The following is a 22,353-nucleotide window of genomic DNA, read 5'->3' as shown; positions in this document are numbered from 1 at the left end:
TGCTTTCCTTGAGAAAGGGCATTGTTGCTGTTATCAAAACCAATCCCTAGCTCACAAGTGGGGATGAAACTTGATAAAGCCTTGTCTGTAAAGTGCTTTGGGATCCTCAGATGAAAGGTGCCAGATATTACTGTTATTGCCAGAGGCGGAGGGGGTGGAGGGAGAGAGAGAGAGAGAGGTGCACACCCACAGACAAGCATAGATAGTCAATTTACTCCCCTTTAAGTACTGCCTGGTTACCATCTCAGGAAAGAAATCCCCTGCATTCCTCCCCTTTAATCTGAGTTTATTGCTAGCACCAGACCAGTCTCTAATCCCCACAGACCTGTAGGAGTGGAACAGGAGTCAGAATAGGAGCTGCTTCATCTGTGATCATTTGGGTAAGCAAAACATATTTTCTTAATAACCATTTGCCTTCCTTGCCTGTTCTGTGCATAAGACTTCAGGTTCTGTACAGTATTTTCTGTTTTAAGATCACTTTTATTATGTTATACCAAAGGAGTGGAGTACAGTTTTGCAGAGGTGGTTAATATTTCTCAGCTTTCATATGTTACACATGTGATCTCATATAATATGGGCGGTACAGTTTTACTTTTAAACTATTTAAACTAACCTAATATGTTTACCTGGAAAATGTGATTCAGCAGAAGTTCATCCCTGGCTCCAAATTCATCCACTGCTTTTGTATCAGTAGCGTAGTTAGATGAATATAAGATGTTTAATGTAGGTTTGGTTTTAATGCATAACAGCTGGGTCTCTCTGCTGTTCACTTCCTCATTATGCTGTCCCCTAAACATGTCTAACACTGTCTGTGTCTGTTCATTCATTTACATGCAGAAAACTTATTTTGTTGCATTTTACAAAGGAAATCATTTTGACCCTGTATTCCCACCCTATCCCCTTTTGTATGTACTTCTTGTTCTAAAGATAAAACCACCTCTTCATTTTCCCCCCTCTCATGCATTGTTGTCGCAAGATTATGAATCAAGTGTTACGGCACTTTTGCTAAGGAAATTCGGAAGAAGAATGTCTGCAGATGGATCTGCTGCTGTCTAATACGAAAGCTGAACCAATTTCTCAGGGAAATATTTAAGCAAGATCCTAACACCACATTAAATTCTAAGCAGTGATGTGTGTCATTCCCTGGATCAGACTGAACAAAGCAGCAGTCCCATTTATTGCTCTAGTCCCTGAAAGAGCAAAAAGGTTAGATGTGACAATTGAAATTACTTGTCATTTACAACACAGACACTTGTCAGTCTGGAGTAGCAGAAGGGATTGATATTATACAGTCCTGCATGGTTAATTAATTCATTGTTGTGTGGTGGCTAAATACATTAAAATAATACTTAGCACTTCAAAAGGCTTTACAAGCAGTAACTACTTAATAAGTATTTCCATTTTATTATGCAAACTCAATATACTGAAAATGAAAAGAAAGCCTATTGTTCTTGCATTGCCAAGAGGGTATGGAAAAGATGAACAGAGAAGCCTTTTCTCACTCTGACATCTAGGATTCTATAAGAATGTATTTTTCAAGTACGTATTGAGTCTATTTTGCTCCCACTCAATCTTTCCCTGTGTATTTTCCATTGATGCAAATAGAAGATACACAAGAAACAAAAGGATAACACACATACTAATAGAGTGTCAGGAAGAGATTGGCAGAAGGAACATAAGTGTATGTTAAGTATATAGATATAACACATGTATGCAAAATTGTTAGAAAAATACACCAGGCCAAGCACAAAATCTGCTTTCCCAACTTTTACCATGATATTTTACTTCTCCATGGAAAAATAAAACTAATACAAACAAGTGAGTAGAATTAGTAAGTATTTATTTGTATTGTGGTAGTGGTTTCAGGAAAAGTCAGGGTCTGCGCTAAGCACTGAATGAACTAAGTAAAACAAAGACAGTCTCTGTCCCACACCACACCACTTTCTAGGATTAGGGCAAATTGCAAGAGGTGCATAAACAGACCAGTGAAGGAAGGGTGGAGGACAAGGTAGGAGTAAAGATGGGTGAATTGCATAAATCACCAGCCGCAGGTCAGAGTAGTCCAGGGATTTTTGCAAGGCTTCTGTGTTGTGTGACTAGTTCTTTAGTAAATGTCTGGCGGGGGGAGGAAGGATTTTGAAAGTCTCTATGTTCTGCCATGAGATGAGGGAGATGGCCACTTTGTCAAGTACTTACACAGCCCCCATATCTTGGCACCTCATAAACATTCAGAGTATTTACCTCCCAGTAATGCCTCCTATGTCACTGCTCTCCCCTCTGGGGCAGGTAGGAGACCTGGGATGGGAAGTGACTTGCTCAGTCACACAAGGTGGCCTGTGGCAAAGCATGACATGGAATCCGGATCTCCTGAGTCCCTGTCCCAACCCATCCCTAAAGCACAAGATCATCCTTCCTTTCCACAAGCACAGACAGGCAAAAAGTAACTGCCCCCATAAAATAGAGGGGATGGAAGGGGAAGCTAATCATATGATTAGATGAATGATAAAGGAATATGCAAACACATGATTCCTTATTTAAAAGCAGTATCCGTTAAAAAAACCTGTTGCAAATAGAATTAAGTATATCCCCCTTCCCCCACCCCGGCCAGAGATCTAGTCTGAATGAGCAAACATCAGGCAACGCAAAACTAGTATTCTAATGAGTATAAGCAATAGAGAGAGTACATTGTGCACACAAATATAGACTTGCTCTGTTAGCAGGGAGACTAGGTAATGCTGGAGAGGGGCAGGGTATGAGCTCAGAGGTGGTTTCACATGTCATAATTCTGCAATTGCCTGGTAGGTTTCAGATAAGTACTCACCCGGCGGGAGATCACACTGAGCCCAAGTGCTCTTTTGAATGTCACGTGTTCAATCTCCTTTGTTTCTGGCCTGGGGACTGTCTCATTTGCTCTTCAGTGTTGCACACAGCTGGGTCCCAAGCGTCTCAGGGAAGGGGCTCCCTTTCTGTTTCACAGCTCACTGCCTCACATTCGGACGCTGTCTCCAACTTTTTTCACAAGCTGAATATAAGCAAGCCTGAACTGCTGGCCAGTAGCTTCCTTGCTGCTTCTCAGATGTTCCGATTCATGGCCTAGTCCAACCATCTCTCAGGAGCTTAGCTTCCTGCTGGGGCCCATGTGAGTTGGCTGGTTGCTCCATGTCGTGGGAGTGCTTGGCTGGGCACTTTCCACACGCTGGCTGGTCAGTATATCATTCCTCACATGTAATGGGGCATGCGTAGTTCTGTTCCAGTGGTACCTACAACTCCTTTGCTGCTCTGATGACAGCTGTGCAGTGGCTTGTGGGAAAAGGAATGAATGGCTGTTAGTCCATTTCCTCGTGGACAGGTGACGCCATCACATAAATCATCATTATAGCTGGAACCAGATGGCACCTGTGCAGCACAATGATTGGATGGGATTGGGATGTATGCCTTTGGGTAAGACAGGGCCGGCTCCAAGCACCAGCTGAGCAAGCTCATGCTTGGGGCGGCAGATTCTACGGGGCAGCATTCAGCTCAAACCTAAGGTGGCACGGCCACTTTTTTTTTTGTTCACTGCTCTGGCTGCCCTGTAGGGGGTGGCGGCGCGGAGGAGGGGAGCGCCCTGCAGCAAACTCGGCAGGGCAGCCTGCGTCCTTCCCTCCCTGCCGACCAGAGTGGCGCGGAGCCCTCCTGGCAGGCGGTGCGGCGGTCAGGGCCGCTTGGTGAGCGCCCCACTGAAGCACTGGCCGCCCCGCTTGTGTCTCTCCCTCTGCTCCCTCTCCTTCCCTCCCCATTAGACCGGGTGCGCACTCTGCAGCACAGGGAGTGCCCTGGCTCCGGCTGCCCTGTAGGATTTTTTGTTTTGTTTTTCCCTTGCTTTGCCGGCCACGCCATTGTTTCTCCCCTCGCCCCCCTGCTTTCCTGCTCCAGCCGCACCGTTTTTGTGTTGTTCCCCCTCCGCTTTGCCGCCCCAGCAGCGCCGTGTTCCCCCCCTCTGCTTTGCCGCTCCAGCTGCGCCGTGTCCGCCCCCCCCGTTTTGCCGCTCCAGCCGTTCCATGTTCCCCCCCACCATTTTGCCGCTCCAGCCGCACTGTGTTCCGCCCCCCCACTTTGCTGCTCCAGCCGTTCCATGTTCTCCCCTGCCGTTTTGCTGCTCCAGCCGCACTGTTTTTGTTTTTTCCCCCCCGCTTTGCTGCTCCAGTGGCCCCGCTCCTTTTTTTTTTTTTTTCTTTTTCTTTTTCTTGGGGCACCAAAAAAAGGCAGAGCCGGCCCTGGGGGAAGAGAGGAGGCATATCGGGAGGGTAAGGTCTCAAGAAAGCCTATGCTGCTGGTGGCTAATCTAAGTGCTAGAACTGGGCCAATAATTCATAACCAATTGGTCATTATTTTGACCAATTTCCTCTCCCCCACCCCAGATACAAAGCAATGATCTCCATCGTTCAAATTCATTCAAGCTTTGCAACTTTTACATTTGTATACATCATATGAAACTCACTTTCAGTCAATCCTTAAGCATTCATGCTTAAAATTCATTTCTGCGAGTGATTTTTCAGAGAGCAAAGGTGAAAGTGTTGAAAGAATGATCTTGAATGAAAACCTGCTTACGAATTCAAACAAATATGTGCAGACAATGTTTTGCACTAATTGCTCCACGCTGCTAAGAACTCTTCATCAGCACTAATTAAATAAACAACAAAATAGGGCTGTTGTCCACAGGACTTGCATTGAATTGTCATGTGCACATCACAATCTATAAAGTGGATAAAAACTAAGTCTGATTTGGCCTTTAAAGAGTTTATAGACTGAAGCTGTCATTCTTTTGCAGCTGAGTCAATTTCTCTTTCAACAAAGTTGAATTAACATTTGAAATCTCATGTTAGGGATCTGAGAATCATTGTAGCTCTGTTAATTAAGGTAACAAAATCAGCTTGGCAGGAATAAAAAATCTAAGCTAACTGTCATGAGACATTAGCTTCCAGCTTCATTTTTTGCTTTGGTGCTCTCTGTCTCTTCTGAACACTTATTTTTTTCTTTAACAAAAGACTCCATTTTGTCTGCCAAAGATTCAGCCATGTCTTAAAGTCTTTTATGGAATGATGTGATTGATCGTGAGTAGTGAGAAATGGAGTGTCTTAAAGGCAGTGCTTTCAGCATGCAATCTGATTCTGCTAAATGGAGAATTTTTAATGCATTTCCTTAGCACACTTGACATGAGGGAGTCTCCTCCAGTATCCAAGGTCAATGTTGGTTCCAAAGATCTCTTCTCAGCTCAGCTGAGAGCCTCATTGATCATTTTCTAAATATTTCCCTCTCTGGACTGTTAGATTTGATCTTATTAAGAATGCTCATAGAATCATAGACTATTAGGGTTGGAAGTGACCTCAGGAGGTCATCTAGTCCGATCTCCTGCTCAAACCAGGACCAACACCAACTAAATCATCTCAGCCAGGGCTTTGTCAAGCCAGGCCTCTAAAACCTCTGAGGATGGAGATTCCACCACCTACCTAGGTAACTCATTCCAGTGCTTCACCACCCTCCTAGTGAAATAGTGTTTCCTAATATCCAGCCTAGACCTCCCCCACTGCAACTTGAGACCATTGCTTCTTGTTCTGTCTTCTGCCATACTGAGAACAGCCAAGCTCCATCCTCTCTGAAGCCCGCACCCTTGAGGTAGCTGAAGGCTGCTATCAAATCCCCCTCACTCTTCTTTTCTGCAGACTAAATAACCCAGTTTCCTCAGCCTTTCCTCGTAAGTCATGGGCCCCAGTCCCCTAATAATTTTTGTTGCCCTCTGCTGGACTCTCTCCAATTTGTCCACATCCCTTCTGTAGCGAGGGGCCAAAACTGGATGCAGTACTCCAGGTATGGTCTCACTGGTGCCGAACAGAGGGAAATAATCACTTCCTTTGATCTGCTGGCAATGTTCCTACTAATACAGCCCAATATGCCATTGGCCTTCTTGGCAACAAGGGCACACTGTTGACTCATATCCAGCTTCTTGTCCACTGTAATCCCCAGGTCCTTTTCTGCAAACTCTACTTATGTTAGAGTTTATACTGCACTTCACACCTTCCAGACCTTTTACAAACATTTAACTAATTCTCAAAGCATGTCAGTAAGCTCCAGTAAGTAGTGATATTATTTATTTGTATTATGGCAGTGCTATACAAAGTCTCTGCCTTGAAGATCTTACTGTCTAAATAGAGAAGGGCAGATAAAGGGTGAGAGGCAAAACAGAGGCACAGGGAGAAGTGACTTGCCCAGCAAGTGGCTGATAATAACTAGATTTCCTGAGTCCCAGTCCTAAGAGCTGGGAAAATCAAGACAGAGAAGAGTGGGATGAGGTCAGGCCAAATTTTCAGGGTGCCACCTAAATAAGTGGCCTGATTTTCTGATGTGCTGAGTTCCCACACCTCCCACTGAAGTCTTTGCTAACTAGCCTAAATCTAGGTACCTAAGTGTAAAAGTGATGGTACAAGTGACTGCTTGACGGCCATCCTGCAAGTCAGTGGTAGAACTGGGATTAGAACCTAAGAGCTGCTGACTCCTAAGTCTGTGTTCTGACTATTAGAGAATGCTGCCTTCCTGACACACTGCACAGTAACAACAGAAAAGAGGGTATCATCATAGAGACCTAACTAACTTTCCCTGTAACGAGTTGGATCCCTCTTGCTGCTCATTAAATAAGATGAGTAGAACCAAGATAAGGTGCTGCAGCTCTGTCGTCCCTCTAAACCTGTGGTTCTCAACTCACAGCCCATGGGCTGCTTGTGGCCCAATCAGCACACAGCTGCGGTCCATGTGACATCCTCAGGGCCATACAGATAGTATACATATTCTGTGGATGCGGCCCATATAATACAGAGAGCTGCATAAGCAGCCCACAATGGTAAATAGGTTGAGAATCACTGCTCTAAATTTACAGTAATTGTCCTCTAAACTCATGTGCTCACATTACCAGGCCTTGCACTTTGTATGCAAATATGCAGGCAGCCACCATAATGAAGAGGTCCCATGTGACTGTTGTCATGAGTTGAGATGGAGTTAGAAACAATGGAATGGAAGTCCTCTGTGTGGTGAGTCCTAAGGCAGCTGCTGATTCACCAAGGAGCATGGAAAGAAAACAAAGGGAGCCAGCGAGGGGTCGATGTTACATTTAAAGAGAGCTTGTTTGCAGTGCTGGTTGCTTGGAATGAGAATAGACTGAGCTCTATGACAGTTGCTGCCCATGCTGTGCCTGGCTGTGGATAAGTACCAGGCTACCAGCCTACTGCACTGTCAACCGGATATCTTCCATCAGAAGCAAAATTAAGACCAAAACCAAAAGCTCACCTCTGTTTGTGACATCACAATTCTCTCTACAGCCATCATTGTGATGTCACAAGCTTGTGACTCCTCATAAGGAATAAGGAGTAAGGAAAGGTAGAGATTCCTAAGTAACAATCCAGTTTCCAGGCAAATATTCCTAGTAATAAAAAACAAAACAAAACAAAAAAGATACAGTGCATACTAGCTAGATCAGCAAATCTTTAGTAAATTTCCTTTGAGTCAGCACCAGCTCTTTAATCTATTTTAACATTCAAGCAATTAAGCAGCTCTAATATAACCTGCCTGCATCTTCAGTTGCATCTAACTTTAATGCATTATATCAAGGGTGCTTTAATAGGTTAGCATTAGCAGCTACTCAGCAGCATAATCACAGCTTTAGCCATTATATATTCAGCAAAATATAAACATTTGTAATTGCCAATCTCTCACATTTGTCATTAAATGACTATCCCCAAATAACAAGTCCCAACATATGAGTGCTAGATTCTTAGCCAAGATGTCTAATATTAGTTGTAATGCACATTTGGAATCTGATGCAATTTAATACGTAAGATCCAATAGAACTTGAAGTCTCATCTTGTTAGTGGCTGAGCGGAGCGTACTGGTAATTTTCAAGGAGAGTGATTATTTTGTGTCAAATTATCAGAAAAACAATTCTCCTTTTAAAGGGGTACAATTTGTACTTGCATTTTTGTACTGGCAATTGTGGGTAAAATTATTTCATCATTCTACCTGGTAGTCACATGATTTGCACCAACAGTTTATTTTGTGGATGCAAAATTGACGTCCTTGCATCTTGGCTTTGACAGAACCAAAAGGAAATGTTCAAAAACCTCCAAAGGAGAATCCAAGCAAATGGGTACGTTGCAGGATGCTATGCAGAGGTTTAAGTTTTACACACCACTAGCTCCTGCTCTTGATACTGTGAACACCTGACCACTCAACCAGTGCTCTTCCCCTCTTTCTGGCAGAATTCCCCGCTTCAGCTCTGGAGAAAATGGGCCGCAAGGAAGTGGATGACACCCGTTCCTGGAAGAAACCGACCAACAACATCCGAAAAACATTTATCTTCATGGAGGCACTAGGATCGTGAGTACCTGAGTATCATGGCTAATCTCTGGCCTCCCCCAAGTTGGAAGCAAGGCTTTTACTAGCTAGAACATGTGGTAGAAGGAGTAATGCACATGTTACTTAAGCAAGAAAGAGATGCACTTTAAATAAAGTGAAGAATAAAACTGTTTATTTAGTAATGGAAGGTTCAGACAGTCTTTGGGAAATAACATCTTTACATGACACTAGGACGGGTGTGGCAATTTCCTCCAAACATTTGAAATTTATTTACGCCTTTTCTATCCCTGCCTCTCAACTTCATCTCAAAGAGATTCCTTTTCCCTTTCCAAGGCTTCACTGTCACTCCATCTCCCATTAATTTCTATATCTGCCAGCTATAGTCTTATGACCACAATGTAGTCATAGGACCACATGAGAGACATCAAAAGCTGAAGTCTCAGTCAGGAACTCCTGAATTCTAATCCAAGCCTTGACAGGAATGACCTGTCTGGTGTAGAATGAGTCCCTTAATCTCTCTGCCTGCTTTCCTGGGAGATGAAGGGAGGTTGTGCCCTCTTGATCCTGGGTGAGAACATTTGGTAATAGGGCAAATAATCACTGGCAGTTGCACAACCCCAAAGCATTTCATGCTATTTTCATTCATTTATGTTTGTAAAATGCTTTGAACTACTTTAATGAAAGGTGCTGGAGATGTGCAAGAATCTTTATTTGTAGTTATTTGATTATATTGCTAGGGGACTATTGTCACTGTTGTGTGTGAGACCTCCTGCCTCCATACCTGCTCACACACACAGCTCTCTTGCTGCCAGCACCTTCTTGCCCATAAGGATCAAATTCTGAGGCAGCCTTTACATTTGCAAGTTCCCCCACATTTACACATGCAAAACAGAAGAGTAAGATGTCAGTCCAGTTTGCTCATGCAAACATGGAGCCTTGCTTAAAACCATGTTGAAACCTTGGTCCCAATCTGCTGTAAAATAACGGATGTCTTTCTTAGCTAAACATACTCAGATCTGCTGTGCTTCTGCATGGCACATGGATTTCAGTGCAAACTGTACTTGACATGCACAGATTAGAGTACTCAAAGTTCAGTATATCTTCAGTCAATGCTTTGCTTGCATTGCAAAGAGCAATCCCATTTCCAACTGCATGTAAGAAAAAATGCAGGTGCCCAAGCCAGTTACTGAATGGCTGTATCAGCACGAAGCTTTCCTTTGAAAACAATCCGCACTGCTCTAGCACTGGTGCAAACCCTGTGTATACAAGACTCCTGGGTTTAGGCAATATGTGGTCTATATCTCCTTGGAGCAGGCTTGCTCAGGAATGTGCCTCCAAAGATGCCTCAGATGCACAAGTGTCACTTCCAAGCTCTCTGCTCCGTTTGAGTGAAAGGCAATATGGAAGCTGCCTGGAGGCATGGCAACTCAGCCTCAGCTGGGGTGACCAGATGTCCCGATTTTTGGGTCTTTTTCTTATATAGGCTCCTATTACCCCTCCACCCCCTGTCCTGATTTTTCACACTTGCTGCCTGGTCACCCTATCCTCAGCTAGCGCTAGGAAATTATCTGTACAAAATCCTGCCTGCGCATTCCTATGTGGTGCTGGGTGACATCATCTTTCTGCACACTTCTGTTTTGTATGCCTGTGCCCCTTTAAGGCCAACATGCTATAATAATCTGTGAACTGCAGCATCTTGGCATTGTATTAGCCATTGAAGGGTTTGAAGCCTGTGATTGCGGCATTGTTCGTTTTGGACCTTTCCTCTAGATTCACATGAGAGTGCCTGCTTCATTCACAACTCTCAGTCTGCTAGAGAAAGGTAGTGTTTTCTAATGCTTAAAACAGGAGGCTGGGAGTCAGGACATTTGGTTCTGTTCCTGGCCTTGAGAAGGGATTGTTATCCAATAGTTAGAGCAAGGGAATGGGAGACAAGACTGCTGGGGCCTACTCCTGGCATTGCCTTGCTGTGCCAACGTAAGGAGGCAGTTTATGTGGACCTGTCATCTCCAAAGAGTTTTACCAATTTCCTGGGTCTATGAATAGAGTGGTGGTATTGATGTCCTAGAGTAGTGGTTCTCAACCAGGGGATACGTGTACCCTCGCAGGTACTCAGAGGTCTTCCAGGGAGCACATCAAGTCATCTAGATCAGTGTTTCTCAGCCTGGGGTTTGCAGCCCCCATGGGAGTCACAGGACTGATTTGGAGGGGTTGCAAATGCAGGGCTGGCATTCAGGGGTGGCGAGGAGGGCAGTTGTCCAGGGCTCCCTACCAGGCCACACAAAGCTAAGTTACATGCTTCAGCCCTGGGTCTGGGCTTCACACAAGGCTCACAAATGAAAAACAGGCTCAAGTATCACATTGAAATATAAGTACAATATTTATACGCCAATCAACTTATTTTATAATTCTAGGGTAAAAATGAGAGTCTCAGCAATTTGTCAGTAGTAGTGTGCTGTGACCCTTGTATTTTTATGTCTGATTTTGTAAGCAAGGAGTTTTTAAGTCAGGTGATACTTGGAGTACACAAGACAAATCAGACTCTGGAAAGGGGTACAGTAGGCTGGAAAGGTTGAGAACCCCTGCTCTAGAGTACAGTGGCAAGAGTACTCTTTTGAGTGATTAGAAACCTTGATTCAGTTCTTTCCTGGGCCTCATGAGAAGGGCTCTCAACAGTGACAACTCTGAGGGTTTTCATGTTGAAGATGTTTCACTTTAATTATCTGTTAATTGGGCCAAAGCAAGAGTCAAATGTAGGAAGCCCTCTATACGGCAGTGGCTAGGGTACTCAGCTGGGATGTTAGATACCCTGAATCAAGGCTCCTGGCTGTTAGGACGAAAGGCTTTGAACAGGGAATGCTAGCTGCCTTTCATGTTGAAGCGCTTCCACATTAATTAACTATTAATTGGGCCAAAGCAAGAGTTAAGTCCCAGAAGCCCTTGGTAGCATAGTGGGCAGGGTAAACACACTGCAAGGGTTAAAGGCCCTGGTTCGATTTTTCCCTGGGCTGTATGAGAAGCAATCTGAACAGTGACAACCATGAAGCTTTCTTGTTGATGCTGTTCCACTTTAATTATCTGTTAATTGGGCCAAAGCAAGACTTAAGCCTAAGAAGCTCTCTGTGGTGCAATGGTCACAGCACTTACCTAGGATGTTGGCCTGCTTGGTCCAAATCCCTAGTGTAGCAGCAAAGGTGTTTCATTTGAACAGGGGCACTATCCAGCTTGCCTGTTGGCGCTGTTCCCTTTTACTTAACTAGGAATTGGGGCAGCAATAGGCTAGGATCACCGCTATAGTCCAGCAGTGGGGTACTTGCTTAGGAAGTGGGAGATCCTTGGATTTCCTGGTTTGAATCCTCCCTCTGCCCCTTTAGAAGGGGGTTGAACGGGAAATCCAATCTCCTAGGTGACCAGGGAGGTGGCAGACTCCTGTTTAGGTCCCCTCTCCTTCGTGGGAGCCCTTGTCTTCCTGAGAAAAGGAGGGGTCTCAGACATGGGTCTCTCATCTCAAGAGGGGGGTAGGGTGGAGGTGTGGGGGGTAAGGTGGGTGGGGAGGGGGGCAGGGCAGTCCCTGGGAGGTGGGAGAGCCCTGTAAACAAGTCATTTTTAAGTGATGTGAAACTTGGGGTATGCAAGAAAATCAGACTCTTGAAAGGGGCACAGTAGTTAGGAAAGGTTGAGAGCCACTGGCCTAGAGCCCCAGCCATGAATGTGGTTAGAGTCTACACTGCTCCTCAGCATGGGCTTTTCATTTAGAGAAGCAGAATGCTCATTGTTCAGGAGCAGGAATCAGAAAACCTGGGTTCCTTTCTTGATTCTGTTCTGGGCAAGTTGCTTCACCTCTCTGTGCCCTGGTTCCTGCATCTTTAAAATGGGGGTGACACCACTTGCCCACCTCCATAAGGAACTGGTTAAATACCCAATGAGGTGCATGGAAACTTAAATCACTGATGAAAATTGTTTCATCATGCTCACTCTTCAGAAAAGCCACCACAAGCTGCTGAATTACCCTGAGAAAATGGGATCTCTTTTCCTAACCACCCCTTATAATTCTTTCATTCTATTTGACAAACAAAAGCACTTTGTTTTCCAAGAGCCCCTGAACCTGCTTGGCTTCAGCATCAGTTGCTTGATTATGATTACAAGGCTGAGTGAGCAAAAGATTTCTCCTTCACATGCTGCATCCTATTTAATTCTCTCTCAATGTCTGAGACTCCAGCATCGCACATGACTGTCCCTTCCCCTACCTCCAGTCCAATCAGGATGTTGCCTCGCTCCCCAGTTATTCCTCCAAAGCTGGACTGGCTCTGTGAGTAATGGGTTGTTTGGGAGACAAGCAGTTGTAATGACATAACTGCTTAGGCACTTTCTCTTAAATTTACAAATCTGCCACTTAAGTTTGCTCACGCTGACATCCACATTATCAGCCAGCCACAGATGAGATGCCTTACACTCTCAGAGGCTCGCCCATGGCTCTGGAAATGATACTAAAAGCAATTTGGTCCTGTCTGCACTTGCTTCTATACACAGTGCCGTTGTTCCCTTTTGGGTATCTGAAAGTATCAGGAAAACAGAATCTCTGGAGATTTCTAGAATATCCTAAATTAGTCTTGAGGGCTCCCCTATTTTCCTGTCTCCTTTCTGGGCTCAGAATTCCACAGCTGCATTACTCGATTCCTGTTTTTTGCCTGTCCTCTGCTTCCCAGCTCATTCCTACAATGTATCACTGCAAGGAGCATGCACCCCAGTTCAACCCTGAATTGCATTATTACAGGACTCCCCCTCTCATCACTCTGCTCTTTCAATGCCCCGGGTGAACAGTGGGGAAGACCCTGAAAGAATGTAAGCAGCAAACGTGTAGCTCTGGTCCCCAGACTCTGGCTGCATTGCACTGTGCAGTATAAACAGAAGCAGCAAGTCTAGGGTGACCAGATAGCAAGTGTGAAAAATTGGGACAGAGGGTGGGGGGTAATAGGCACCTATGTAAGAAAAAGCTCCAAATATCTGGACTGTCCCTATAAAATCGGGACATCTGGTCACCCTAAGCAAGTCCCATAACAAATCATTCCACCTCTGCATTTGGATGAAGAATAGCAACTCTGCTTTAACTATCCATCTGCTGCTACTCTGAACATACAAATCTTCTGTAATTATACGCTGGGGGGAGGTAAGGGGAGGGGGGGGATCAGGGAGAAGTGGTGAAATGACATGTCTGTAGCCATAGACAGCTTGCCAATGGCCCAGGCGGGATGCAGAGAGAATAAGGAAGCCCACTGCTCAGTTTTACTACATGCTTAATGAGGAGAATGACCCAGACACAGAGAATATTCATTTGGTTTATGTTCCAGTCTGCAGACACCACCATGTTACTACAGGGCAATGTTAGGAGGAATGAGAAGGGCTGCAATGAATGCAAAGCACTTCATTAAGGCCCCTCAGGCTGCTCTCTGGAAATACTAAAATAAATAAGTGCAGTTTATCATTCACACTGTAATGGTTTAAAATCTGAGGGCCTGGTTCCCCTGAAAATTCTCTAGAGCTGACAGCGGAACCTGGCCCCAGCAATAGGTCCAGATCCAAATGTGACTGTCCCTGATTCTAAATAACCACCTGGATCTGAGCCCCCCCACTGATTAATGGGGAAAGCTCAGATCCAACCCCTAGTTCTGCTAAGAACTGATATGGCCAGTGCTCATGATTAATACTCACTGAGCAGAAAATATGCGGTTTTACCTCTTCCCTTATCCTTTCTGTCACATTAGGTTGTCTTGTTCGCCTGTTGTAACCTGATTTGTACATTTTCTGTGACACAGGCACCATACGAGCACTTCTTTAAAAGACAGCCCAGTGCAATACAGCCCTAATTCCTTGACTAGAACCCTTTGATGCTATAATATTATGCTATAACGTGAGAAGAGTTTTATTGAATTAGGATTTTAAATGAAAATTTCTCGGCGCTCAGAAGCACTTAGATGCATTTTCCATTCACAATAGAGGCTTCCAAGCAGACCTCAAATATGTATGTTTCTACTCTTTTTTTTTTAGTTGCTTGGAAATTTGCTTGTTTTCCTCTCCTCTCCCCACCATATTCCATCTATTTTACCACTGACCTGTTCTGTGCTGAATGTTTCATCTTTGGAAGTTAACAGCTTGACTAGTTCTCGTGTGTACACAAAGCTGGTAAAACTTTAAGGCAGTGGAGTGCGAATAGAGCTGCTTTTCAGAGCAGGGAATTCTATAAAATGAAGCTTTCCTGTGACCTAAGAACCTGCAGCTGAGCCTCCATGAAATTCAGCATTGTCTCCAGAGTTCAGCCCCTTGACCCTGCTGGGCGTGTGCCAACTGCTGCTGCAGTATAAAAGGGAGCAGCCTAGCCCAGTTTGGGCTGACAACTGAGGAGTAGCTAGGAACCTGGACCGAGGAAGCAGGAGATGCTGAAGCCCAGGTGGACACCCAGGCACCTGTGGATGCCCTAGGGAAATTGCAGTTGCCACCTGAGGTGCCCTAAGACTCTGAAGACACCCTGTCTTCAACTACAGGAGTCATGGTAGGAAGCAGCCCAGGGAGGGACTAGCCAGTGTCCCTGTAGCAGTTGATGTGTTGTGGGTGGCTTCTCTGGTGGCTTTGTGGTGAACTCTGTTGCCACTACCAGGGCCCTGGGCTGGGATACAGTGGAGTAAGGAGGGTCTGGGTTCCCTTTGGGGGGCAGCCTACTAAACCCCTCTCATAGGGCCACTGGGCTGTGCTTCCCTGCTGCTGAGGGAAGCCCTGTGGCCTCTTGGCCATGCAGCCTTGAGGCTGAATGCAGCCATATTGACTTAACCGTGGGACTATCATACCCTTGCCCCACCCCCTGGTGATGGGGGTGTACTGGCCCTATGACAAGAGGGTGCATCAACTCATCTAGGTTTGCCTAGTTTTACAACAGGCTGCATAAAAAGCATTATAAACAGTGACTTGTTCATACTACTTTATACACTGAAATGTAAGTACCATATTTATATGCCAATTGATTTATTTTATAATTATATGGCAAAAAATGAGGAAATCAGCAATTTTTCAGTAATATGCTGAAACACTTTTGTATTTTTGTCTGGTTTTTTTGTAAGCAGGTAGTTTAAGTGAGGTGAAACTTGGAGGGATATGCAAGACCAATTGGACTCCTGAATGGGGTACAGTCTGGAAAGGCTGAGAGCCACCGAGTTAAATTATCCAGCAGCACTGTCCTGGAGGAGAGTGAGGCTCAAGGAAAGCTTTGTTCCCTTTTAGCCAATTTGTTGATCCATAAATTTTTAATATGGGGGTGTAATTATTTGTTTAGGAATGAAATGTGGAACAGATGCTCTAGCATCTGATCTGTAGGTTGTTCATTTCCTACCATTGCATTACAAACCAAAATGGTATTAGAAATGAGGATTTGTGTCACATGCAGTGGGTGTTTCAGTAGGGCAGCATTAATTAGCACTGAAGAGAACTGAGTAAAATAAATGGAGATATCGATTAAAAAAAACTGAAATAAATGGAGGCATCAGTACCCTAGGAAGTTCCAAGGATTCTAAATGCAATAGAAAACCAAAGAAGTAGCTTAAGCCATTTGAGTGGCTTTCCAAGGGAGATTATCCTATCAGGCAGAGTGGGTCCCAAAAAACCCACCTGTTTTGTGATCACTTATTTAAAATTATTCATGGAAAAAGTGTCATTGCAAATCCAGTTTGTCAGGATTTCATTCTCAATGTGACACTCCTGCTAGGGAGACAGGCAGGATGGACAGATGTGAGTATGAGGGACCAGTTTGTCTGTGCATGTATGAAGATGAGTATGAAAGAGAGAGCATGGTGGATACTGAGCCTAAAAGTGTCCCAATGGGAGAGGCTGGGTGCTGAGAACTCTGGAAAATCTGGTCCTTGGTTAGGTGCCTGTAAATGGAAGTGGAGCTCTCTTGGAAAAATGGGGCTCCCCTTCCAGGTGCTGAGCATTTGAAAATCTGGCCTTATGTCTATGAGGGTGTTCAATGAATTAAAGACTGGGAATCAGGAACACAGGGAGATGAGGGCAAGACAAGGTTGAGCAATAATTATTTGTTCTATGGAGTTGCAGAAAGTGCTGGGGGGGACCAAACTGAGCCTGGGCACAGCACCAATTGAAGTCAATGGGCTCTCACCTGCTGGAATCAATCATGCTGGATTTGGTCTTGAGGGTGAACTGTTTTTCCCTTGGAAGCCTTCTGTTTGATGTCAGTCTGGATTGGGCATGTGGCTTTGGGGAGTTTTCTGCCCCAGACCTGCTCCCTTCTGGAAGGGATGTCCAGGGAGCGCAAACTGAGAACAGTATTGTGATGGTTATGATATCCAGAGAAAACATCCCCTTCCCCCTTAACAGCTCACTAAGATACGAGAGGACTCTCTTCAGTGCAAGATGCTCACACCTTAGTGCCAGTTAATCCTCAGTTGATTCAGTGTGAAACTCTACAAAGGTTGTATCCTTAACTTTTAACTCCCTAGACTTGCTGCTTCAAACTTTTCCCTGATTTCTGCTTCCAGAGTGACTGGAAATTCTCTTGGACCATCCCTGCTCCAGGGCCTGATAAAAGGCCCCTTGCACAGCTCCAGAATACAGGGAGCCCCAAGGTTGATTAGATCCGGGATGGTCTAATTTGAGAATCAGGAGCTTGCACTATTTGTGCCTTCTGCCTCCATACCCTGCTGGACCCACAGTGCAGGAGAGACCATGAAATGGAAGGAGAAGTTCTCCACTCCCACCCACCTCCCAAAATGTTTGAACCTCAAAACATCTCAGGATTCACTGTTTCAAATAAAGTCACAGGCTAGTTCTACTCCAACTCAATTGGCTCTCCTCCAATGCTGACTATTATGTAATCTGCACTTCTCCAGGCTAAGCCAGCACAGTTGCCCATCTGTGGGGAAGGGCAAAAAGGACATGTAAGAGGCTAAGATACATGGGTAGGACCATGAGCAGCTTAGCTCAGGGAATCTTCTCCCTACTGCAGGCAAGTCATGCCAGGAGCTGCTTTTGTCTTTCTCTTCTTTTTGTGCATGAGTTGCTGCTGCTGGCTAGCAACTGAATACAAAATCAACCAGCTTTATGCCAGATGGGTGCCAAGCTATCTGCACAACATGCTGGGCGCATTATTGAGTGGGATATGAGAGTGGCACGTTTTCTGTTCTTGCTAGTTATTTTCATTACCATAACATCTATAGGTCCCAGCTGAGAACCTGGCCCCATTGTGCGGGGCACTATATGGACACATGGTGTGAGACACTCCTTGCCTTGAAGAATTTAGAGTCCAAATACACAAGACCAACAGAGAGGAAGAGACTTGCTCATGGTCAAAGAGCTGGGAACAGACCCCAAGTCTCCTGAGTGCCACTGGATCCCCATTGGATCACACAGCCTCTTAAGCCATTTTGCTCTTACATTTTCTTCTCTAGCTCCCTTAAATGCTCACAGCTCTACTGGCAATTCTGTGTCAACACCATCAGTTAATCTGCTGTGCAGGTGATGAGGATTCCTTGAGAGGAGCTTGGTGCAGTGGCACCATCACCTGACTCGTTTAGCTGCCTAAGCAAAAACCTTTAACAAGATTGTAGGCTTTGGCAATGTTATAAATATTCACCCTTCATTGTAATGAGTTGAACTCTGCTATGAGGGATGCGTTGGACACTCATCCATTGCATTAATTCAGAGCATACAGTTCTAAGCTGGTTGTGCGAGAAGCCAGGGCCCAAGCCATCCGATGCCAAAAGGAAATGTTATGCAGTGAACTGGATTTATCCAGATATTTCGTATTTGATTTGGAGAACTTGGATTAATGCACAAAGCATCCAAACTGTTTTTCAAGAAATAGGCAAAGTAAAGCTCTCACCTAGCTGACATGCAGCCACCTCTGGGGCAGGACACAGCCATTCAGTTCAGCTCTGAAATGTCACTGATACAGAGCTGGGAAAATGAGTATCTGCCTAAACTGAAACAGCAGCGGGATGCTGAGGAGGCAAAAGATAATAAATCGTTCATGTTAGAATTTGGCTGAGATTTCATGAACACCCCTGCCCTGGCCCAAAAAGAGTGCTGTAGGATCTTTAACGGTAATGAGTAGATGGGTCTTTGGCTCTGTGCCTCATTAGACAGTTGCCAATACTTTCTCCTAGCTGGGATTGCATTAGCATTTAGCATGGGGAAATCCTGACAGTGGGTCCCAAAAGATTACAGTGCAAAAGCTGAGAGGCAGTAAAATACCATGCCCTCAGATCTATCTCCTTCCTCCTGTTCAGATACTGATCACTGAATACCTGTGCTGTCAAGTGGTATATGGTGCCTGCCTTTTCCGAGATGGACTCTAAATCTGACACCATAGGAGTTGTCTCATGGGCTGGCATGTACATAAGGAGCTACTTGATTGTCTTTACTGGTGTGGTGGTCTCCTGAATGTTGCTACTGTGATTCTGTATCGAATCTCTTTTCCTTTTAGCCATTTGTCAGGAAAGTTCTATGCTAGATGTTCTGTGTATTCAGCCCTTTCTCTACTCACTACTGTATTCTTTTCAAAGAATGACCCTACACTGGGGACCTTCATACTCTGGAACTGATGTGGATTCTCTATACATTGGGTCAAACCATGATCCTGAATCAGAACACACCCTAGATTTGGGCTGCCAGACATTCACATCCAGATCTGTATTTTTCAGCTTTAACTTATCTAAATTAGGCACATCTTTGTCTGCCCCTTTCAGAAAAGATTGTTAGGTGTCTGCGAGTACTAATCATTTTACATACATCATAATAAATATATTGAGTACTATAAGTTGAAGTGAAACTCTACCGGCTTGGTTAACGAGGTTTAATCAAATATTTTCTTTGTTTTTAATACATCTCAGGTTCTTGTTTCCCAAATGTTGCTGACACCTTGCACAGTCTTAAATTGTACATTTCCAAATGGCAACATGAAATCAATAGAATTTTGAAGCCATATATACATCACAATAATGGTATCCTAGATATGTGGTGGCCAATTACAAATGCCATCCACTTATCGTGGAAGCTTTAATCATTATTCGATTACTTGCCTGCTTTTTACTTCAGCTGCTTCTCCACATGTGTTTGCTTCCAGCTTACAACTTTGCCATCTATTGAAACACCTTTGTCCTTCATCTGTGTTTTCTCCATAGAGGTGCTTTTTCAGAAGTTTTCCTAGTGAAGCAAAGGATCACTGGGAAGCTCTTTGCTCTAAAGTGCATCAAGAAGTCCCCTGTCATCGAGGACAGCAGCCTGGAGAATGAAATCGCAGTGCTGAAGAAGTGAGTATAATTTTGAATGTGAAGCAGAGCAAACTATTTTTCCACAACATGCACCTTTAGAACCAAAACCATCGATCGCCCTAAGCGTAAGGTCCATTTGCCATTGTTGCTGCACAAATTTGCCTCTCATTAAAGGTGGAAGAATGAGATGAAAGGAAGATCAATATTTAAATTCTCTGAAAAGAGGGATATTTGTAAAGTTTAGTTACATATGCCCCTTGCCAAGCCCAACAGTTTTGCAGGAGAACCAGAAAAAGAAACAGACTCACACCAAACAGCATAAAGAGTGACAGGAAAATTAAATTTTCAACACTGTCTAAAAATAACAAAATATAGAGACTTGTCCTTCACTCACCGAAGGAGTGTAAAATGCTACCATTTTGCTTTGACAGTGTTTAACACCCACTTTGTACTGGTGTAAATGGCAACACACTGCAGGAAAGGAAAGCATCAGCCACAAAGGAGCCAAATGCATGTCAGCCAGGCCTCCGTGGACAGTCAGTTTGTCTTCAGCAGGCTAGTGCAGGGTCAATTCACACCTCAGCTTGCCACAAGTTAATGTTCATGCAGACAAGCCCTGATTCTCCTCTCTCATAGATCAGGAGTCACTCTTTTGGAAGTGAGTGGAATTTTGCCCAGAGAAACTGTTGTGAAGCAAAAGGAATCAGGGCTGGCTCCAGGCACCAGCCCAGCAAGCAGGTGCTTGCGGCGGCCAATGGAGAGGGGCGGCATGTCCAGCAATTCGGCAGCGGGTCCCTCAGTCCCTCTCAGAGCGAAGGACCAGCCACCAAATTGCCGCTGAAGACTGAAGCGGCGGTGGTAGAGCTGCAGATCATGATCGTGGCTTTTTTCTTTTTTTTTAAACACTGCTTGGGACAGCAAAAACCCTAGAACCAGCTCTGTGAGGAAGATTAGGGGCATGACTTTCAGCTTCATAATGCATCATAACCTTTCAGGTACATAACAGGTTGTTAGGAGGAGGGTGAAATATTGTTCTTGTTAACCTCTAAAGATAGGGCAAGAAGCAATGGGCTTAAATTTCAGCAAAGGAGGTTTAGGTTGGACTTCCTGTCAGAGTAGTTAAGCACTGCCTAGGGAGGTTGTGAAATCTCTGGGTTGGAGGTTTTTAAGGACAGGTTAGACAAACACATGTCAAGAATGATCTAGTTATTAGATAGTCCTGACTTCAGTGCAGGGAACTGGATTAGATGACTTATCAAGGTCCTTTCCAGTTCTACACTTCTATGATTATCCTCATCAGATAGGTTTGTAACCTCTATTTGTCTTTGTCGGTTGCAGAATAAAACATGAAAACATTGTGACTCTGGAAGACATTTACGAAAGTGGAACCCACTTTTACCTGGTCATGCAGCTGTAAGTACCTCTTTCTATGCTTCATAGAAACAACCATAACATTTTCCTGACGCTGAGTGTCCATTTCAGCATCCCCATGCAGGATTCAGGCACTCAAATCTGAAAGTCAAATGCACAAAAATATCCACTCTGACATGTTCTTCATCAATGAACTGTGAACAATGGGGTTTGAGATGCAACTACCCTAGACATTTCTTCACTGTGCATGGGCCTTTTATATTAGTATGTTTCTAAACTCAGATCAGGATCTAACTCCTCAACATTTAGCGGGACAGGAACAGGCAAGTTTCTAATTAAAGCTATGCTATATACTGGGGTCTGTGAAAGGGAAAAATGGGCAAATGTCTCAGCAGTAAAGAAAGCAGATAGCTGTAAAGAACAGCTGAAGGTGTCCCTGCTGTGACAGATAGAATAAGTGTGGATTCCTCTAATGAGGATTGTTTTACTCAGATTAACTCTCAATAAATCAGGTCATGTGATGGGGGCTGGAGACAGCTCAACACACAAGGCTGAAAGTCATCAGGGAAACCCTTCAAAGCCCTTGGGGTTCAGACAACCAGGTAGCAGCATCACAACTCAAGGCAATTTGGGTTTAAGAAGTTTTCCAGTTGTACTTATTGGCTCCACAGGAATTATACTAGTGAATTATTTATGGAAATGCTTGTTTCAGATTGAAGAGCCAAATTGGCTGCATCAAGGCAATAGGTTGCAGGGCTACCTCAAACCTTGCTACATGCATTTCATGGGGCCGGTACACCCTGTCACCCTTTGGGGCAAGGGTGAAGGAGCATTATGGCCCCACAAATGAGCTTAATTGACCACTCCTAGTCTTGGAGCAGTATGGCCTAATGTTTGGGCATTGTCAAGGTGGTCCTCCTACACTGGGCTGCGTGGCCTAATGGCCAGAGTCCATATAGCTGCCTTCTTTGTCAGGACTGTGTGGCCTAGCAGCCAGACTGGTTGGAGGGGTGGGCTGCTGCTTCAGAGTGGATGGCAGCCACGGTAGGAAGACCAGGGCCTTCCCCACTCCACCAGGTCCCAACCTCGGGATCCTGCCAGAACACTCCGAGCTAAACCCAAGTTTTATAACTGATTCCCCTTGAAGTTTCCCTGAGTCACTTACTACCTGTTCCTCCATGACTTGTCATCTTGAGATTCCCACAGCCTCTCCTCTTCCTGTGGTGTCAGATGTCTGGGGGTCATGGGTCACCACCGTCTGGCTGGCCTCCATGCCCTGAAGTGCTGCTGGCACTCCCTCTGCAAGAACCTGCAGTGCATGTCCCTT

General features: G+C 44.7%; 1 protein-coding gene across 2 annotated transcripts in view; it reads left to right on the top strand.

Moving 5' to 3' along the window:
- The first annotated feature begins 309 nt into the window (after positions 1 to 309).
- The window catches only part of CAMK1G (calcium/calmodulin dependent protein kinase IG), a 30,791-nt gene continuing 8,747 nt past the window's right edge, over positions 310 to 22,353 (top strand). For both annotated transcript variants that reach the window (XM_050957080.1, XM_050957079.1), the window contains exons 1-4: positions 310 to 380; positions 8,286 to 8,403; positions 19,566 to 19,694; positions 20,994 to 21,068. In XM_050957080.1, coding sequence (XP_050813037.1) covers positions 8,312 to 8,403; positions 19,566 to 19,694; positions 20,994 to 21,068 — 296 coding nt within the window. In that variant the 5' untranslated portion in view covers positions 310 to 380; positions 8,286 to 8,311. The remainder of the gene's footprint in view (positions 381 to 8,285; positions 8,404 to 19,565; positions 19,695 to 20,993; positions 21,069 to 22,353) is intronic.

The sequence above is a fragment of the Gopherus flavomarginatus genome, chromosome 5 (genome assembly GCF_025201925.1).
Source record: "Gopherus flavomarginatus isolate rGopFla2 chromosome 5, rGopFla2.mat.asm, whole genome shotgun sequence".
Taxonomy (NCBI): domain Eukaryota; kingdom Metazoa; phylum Chordata; order Testudines; family Testudinidae; genus Gopherus; species Gopherus flavomarginatus.
Note: the sequence above shows the minus strand (reverse complement) of the source record. Positions and strands in the feature narration are given on the sequence as shown.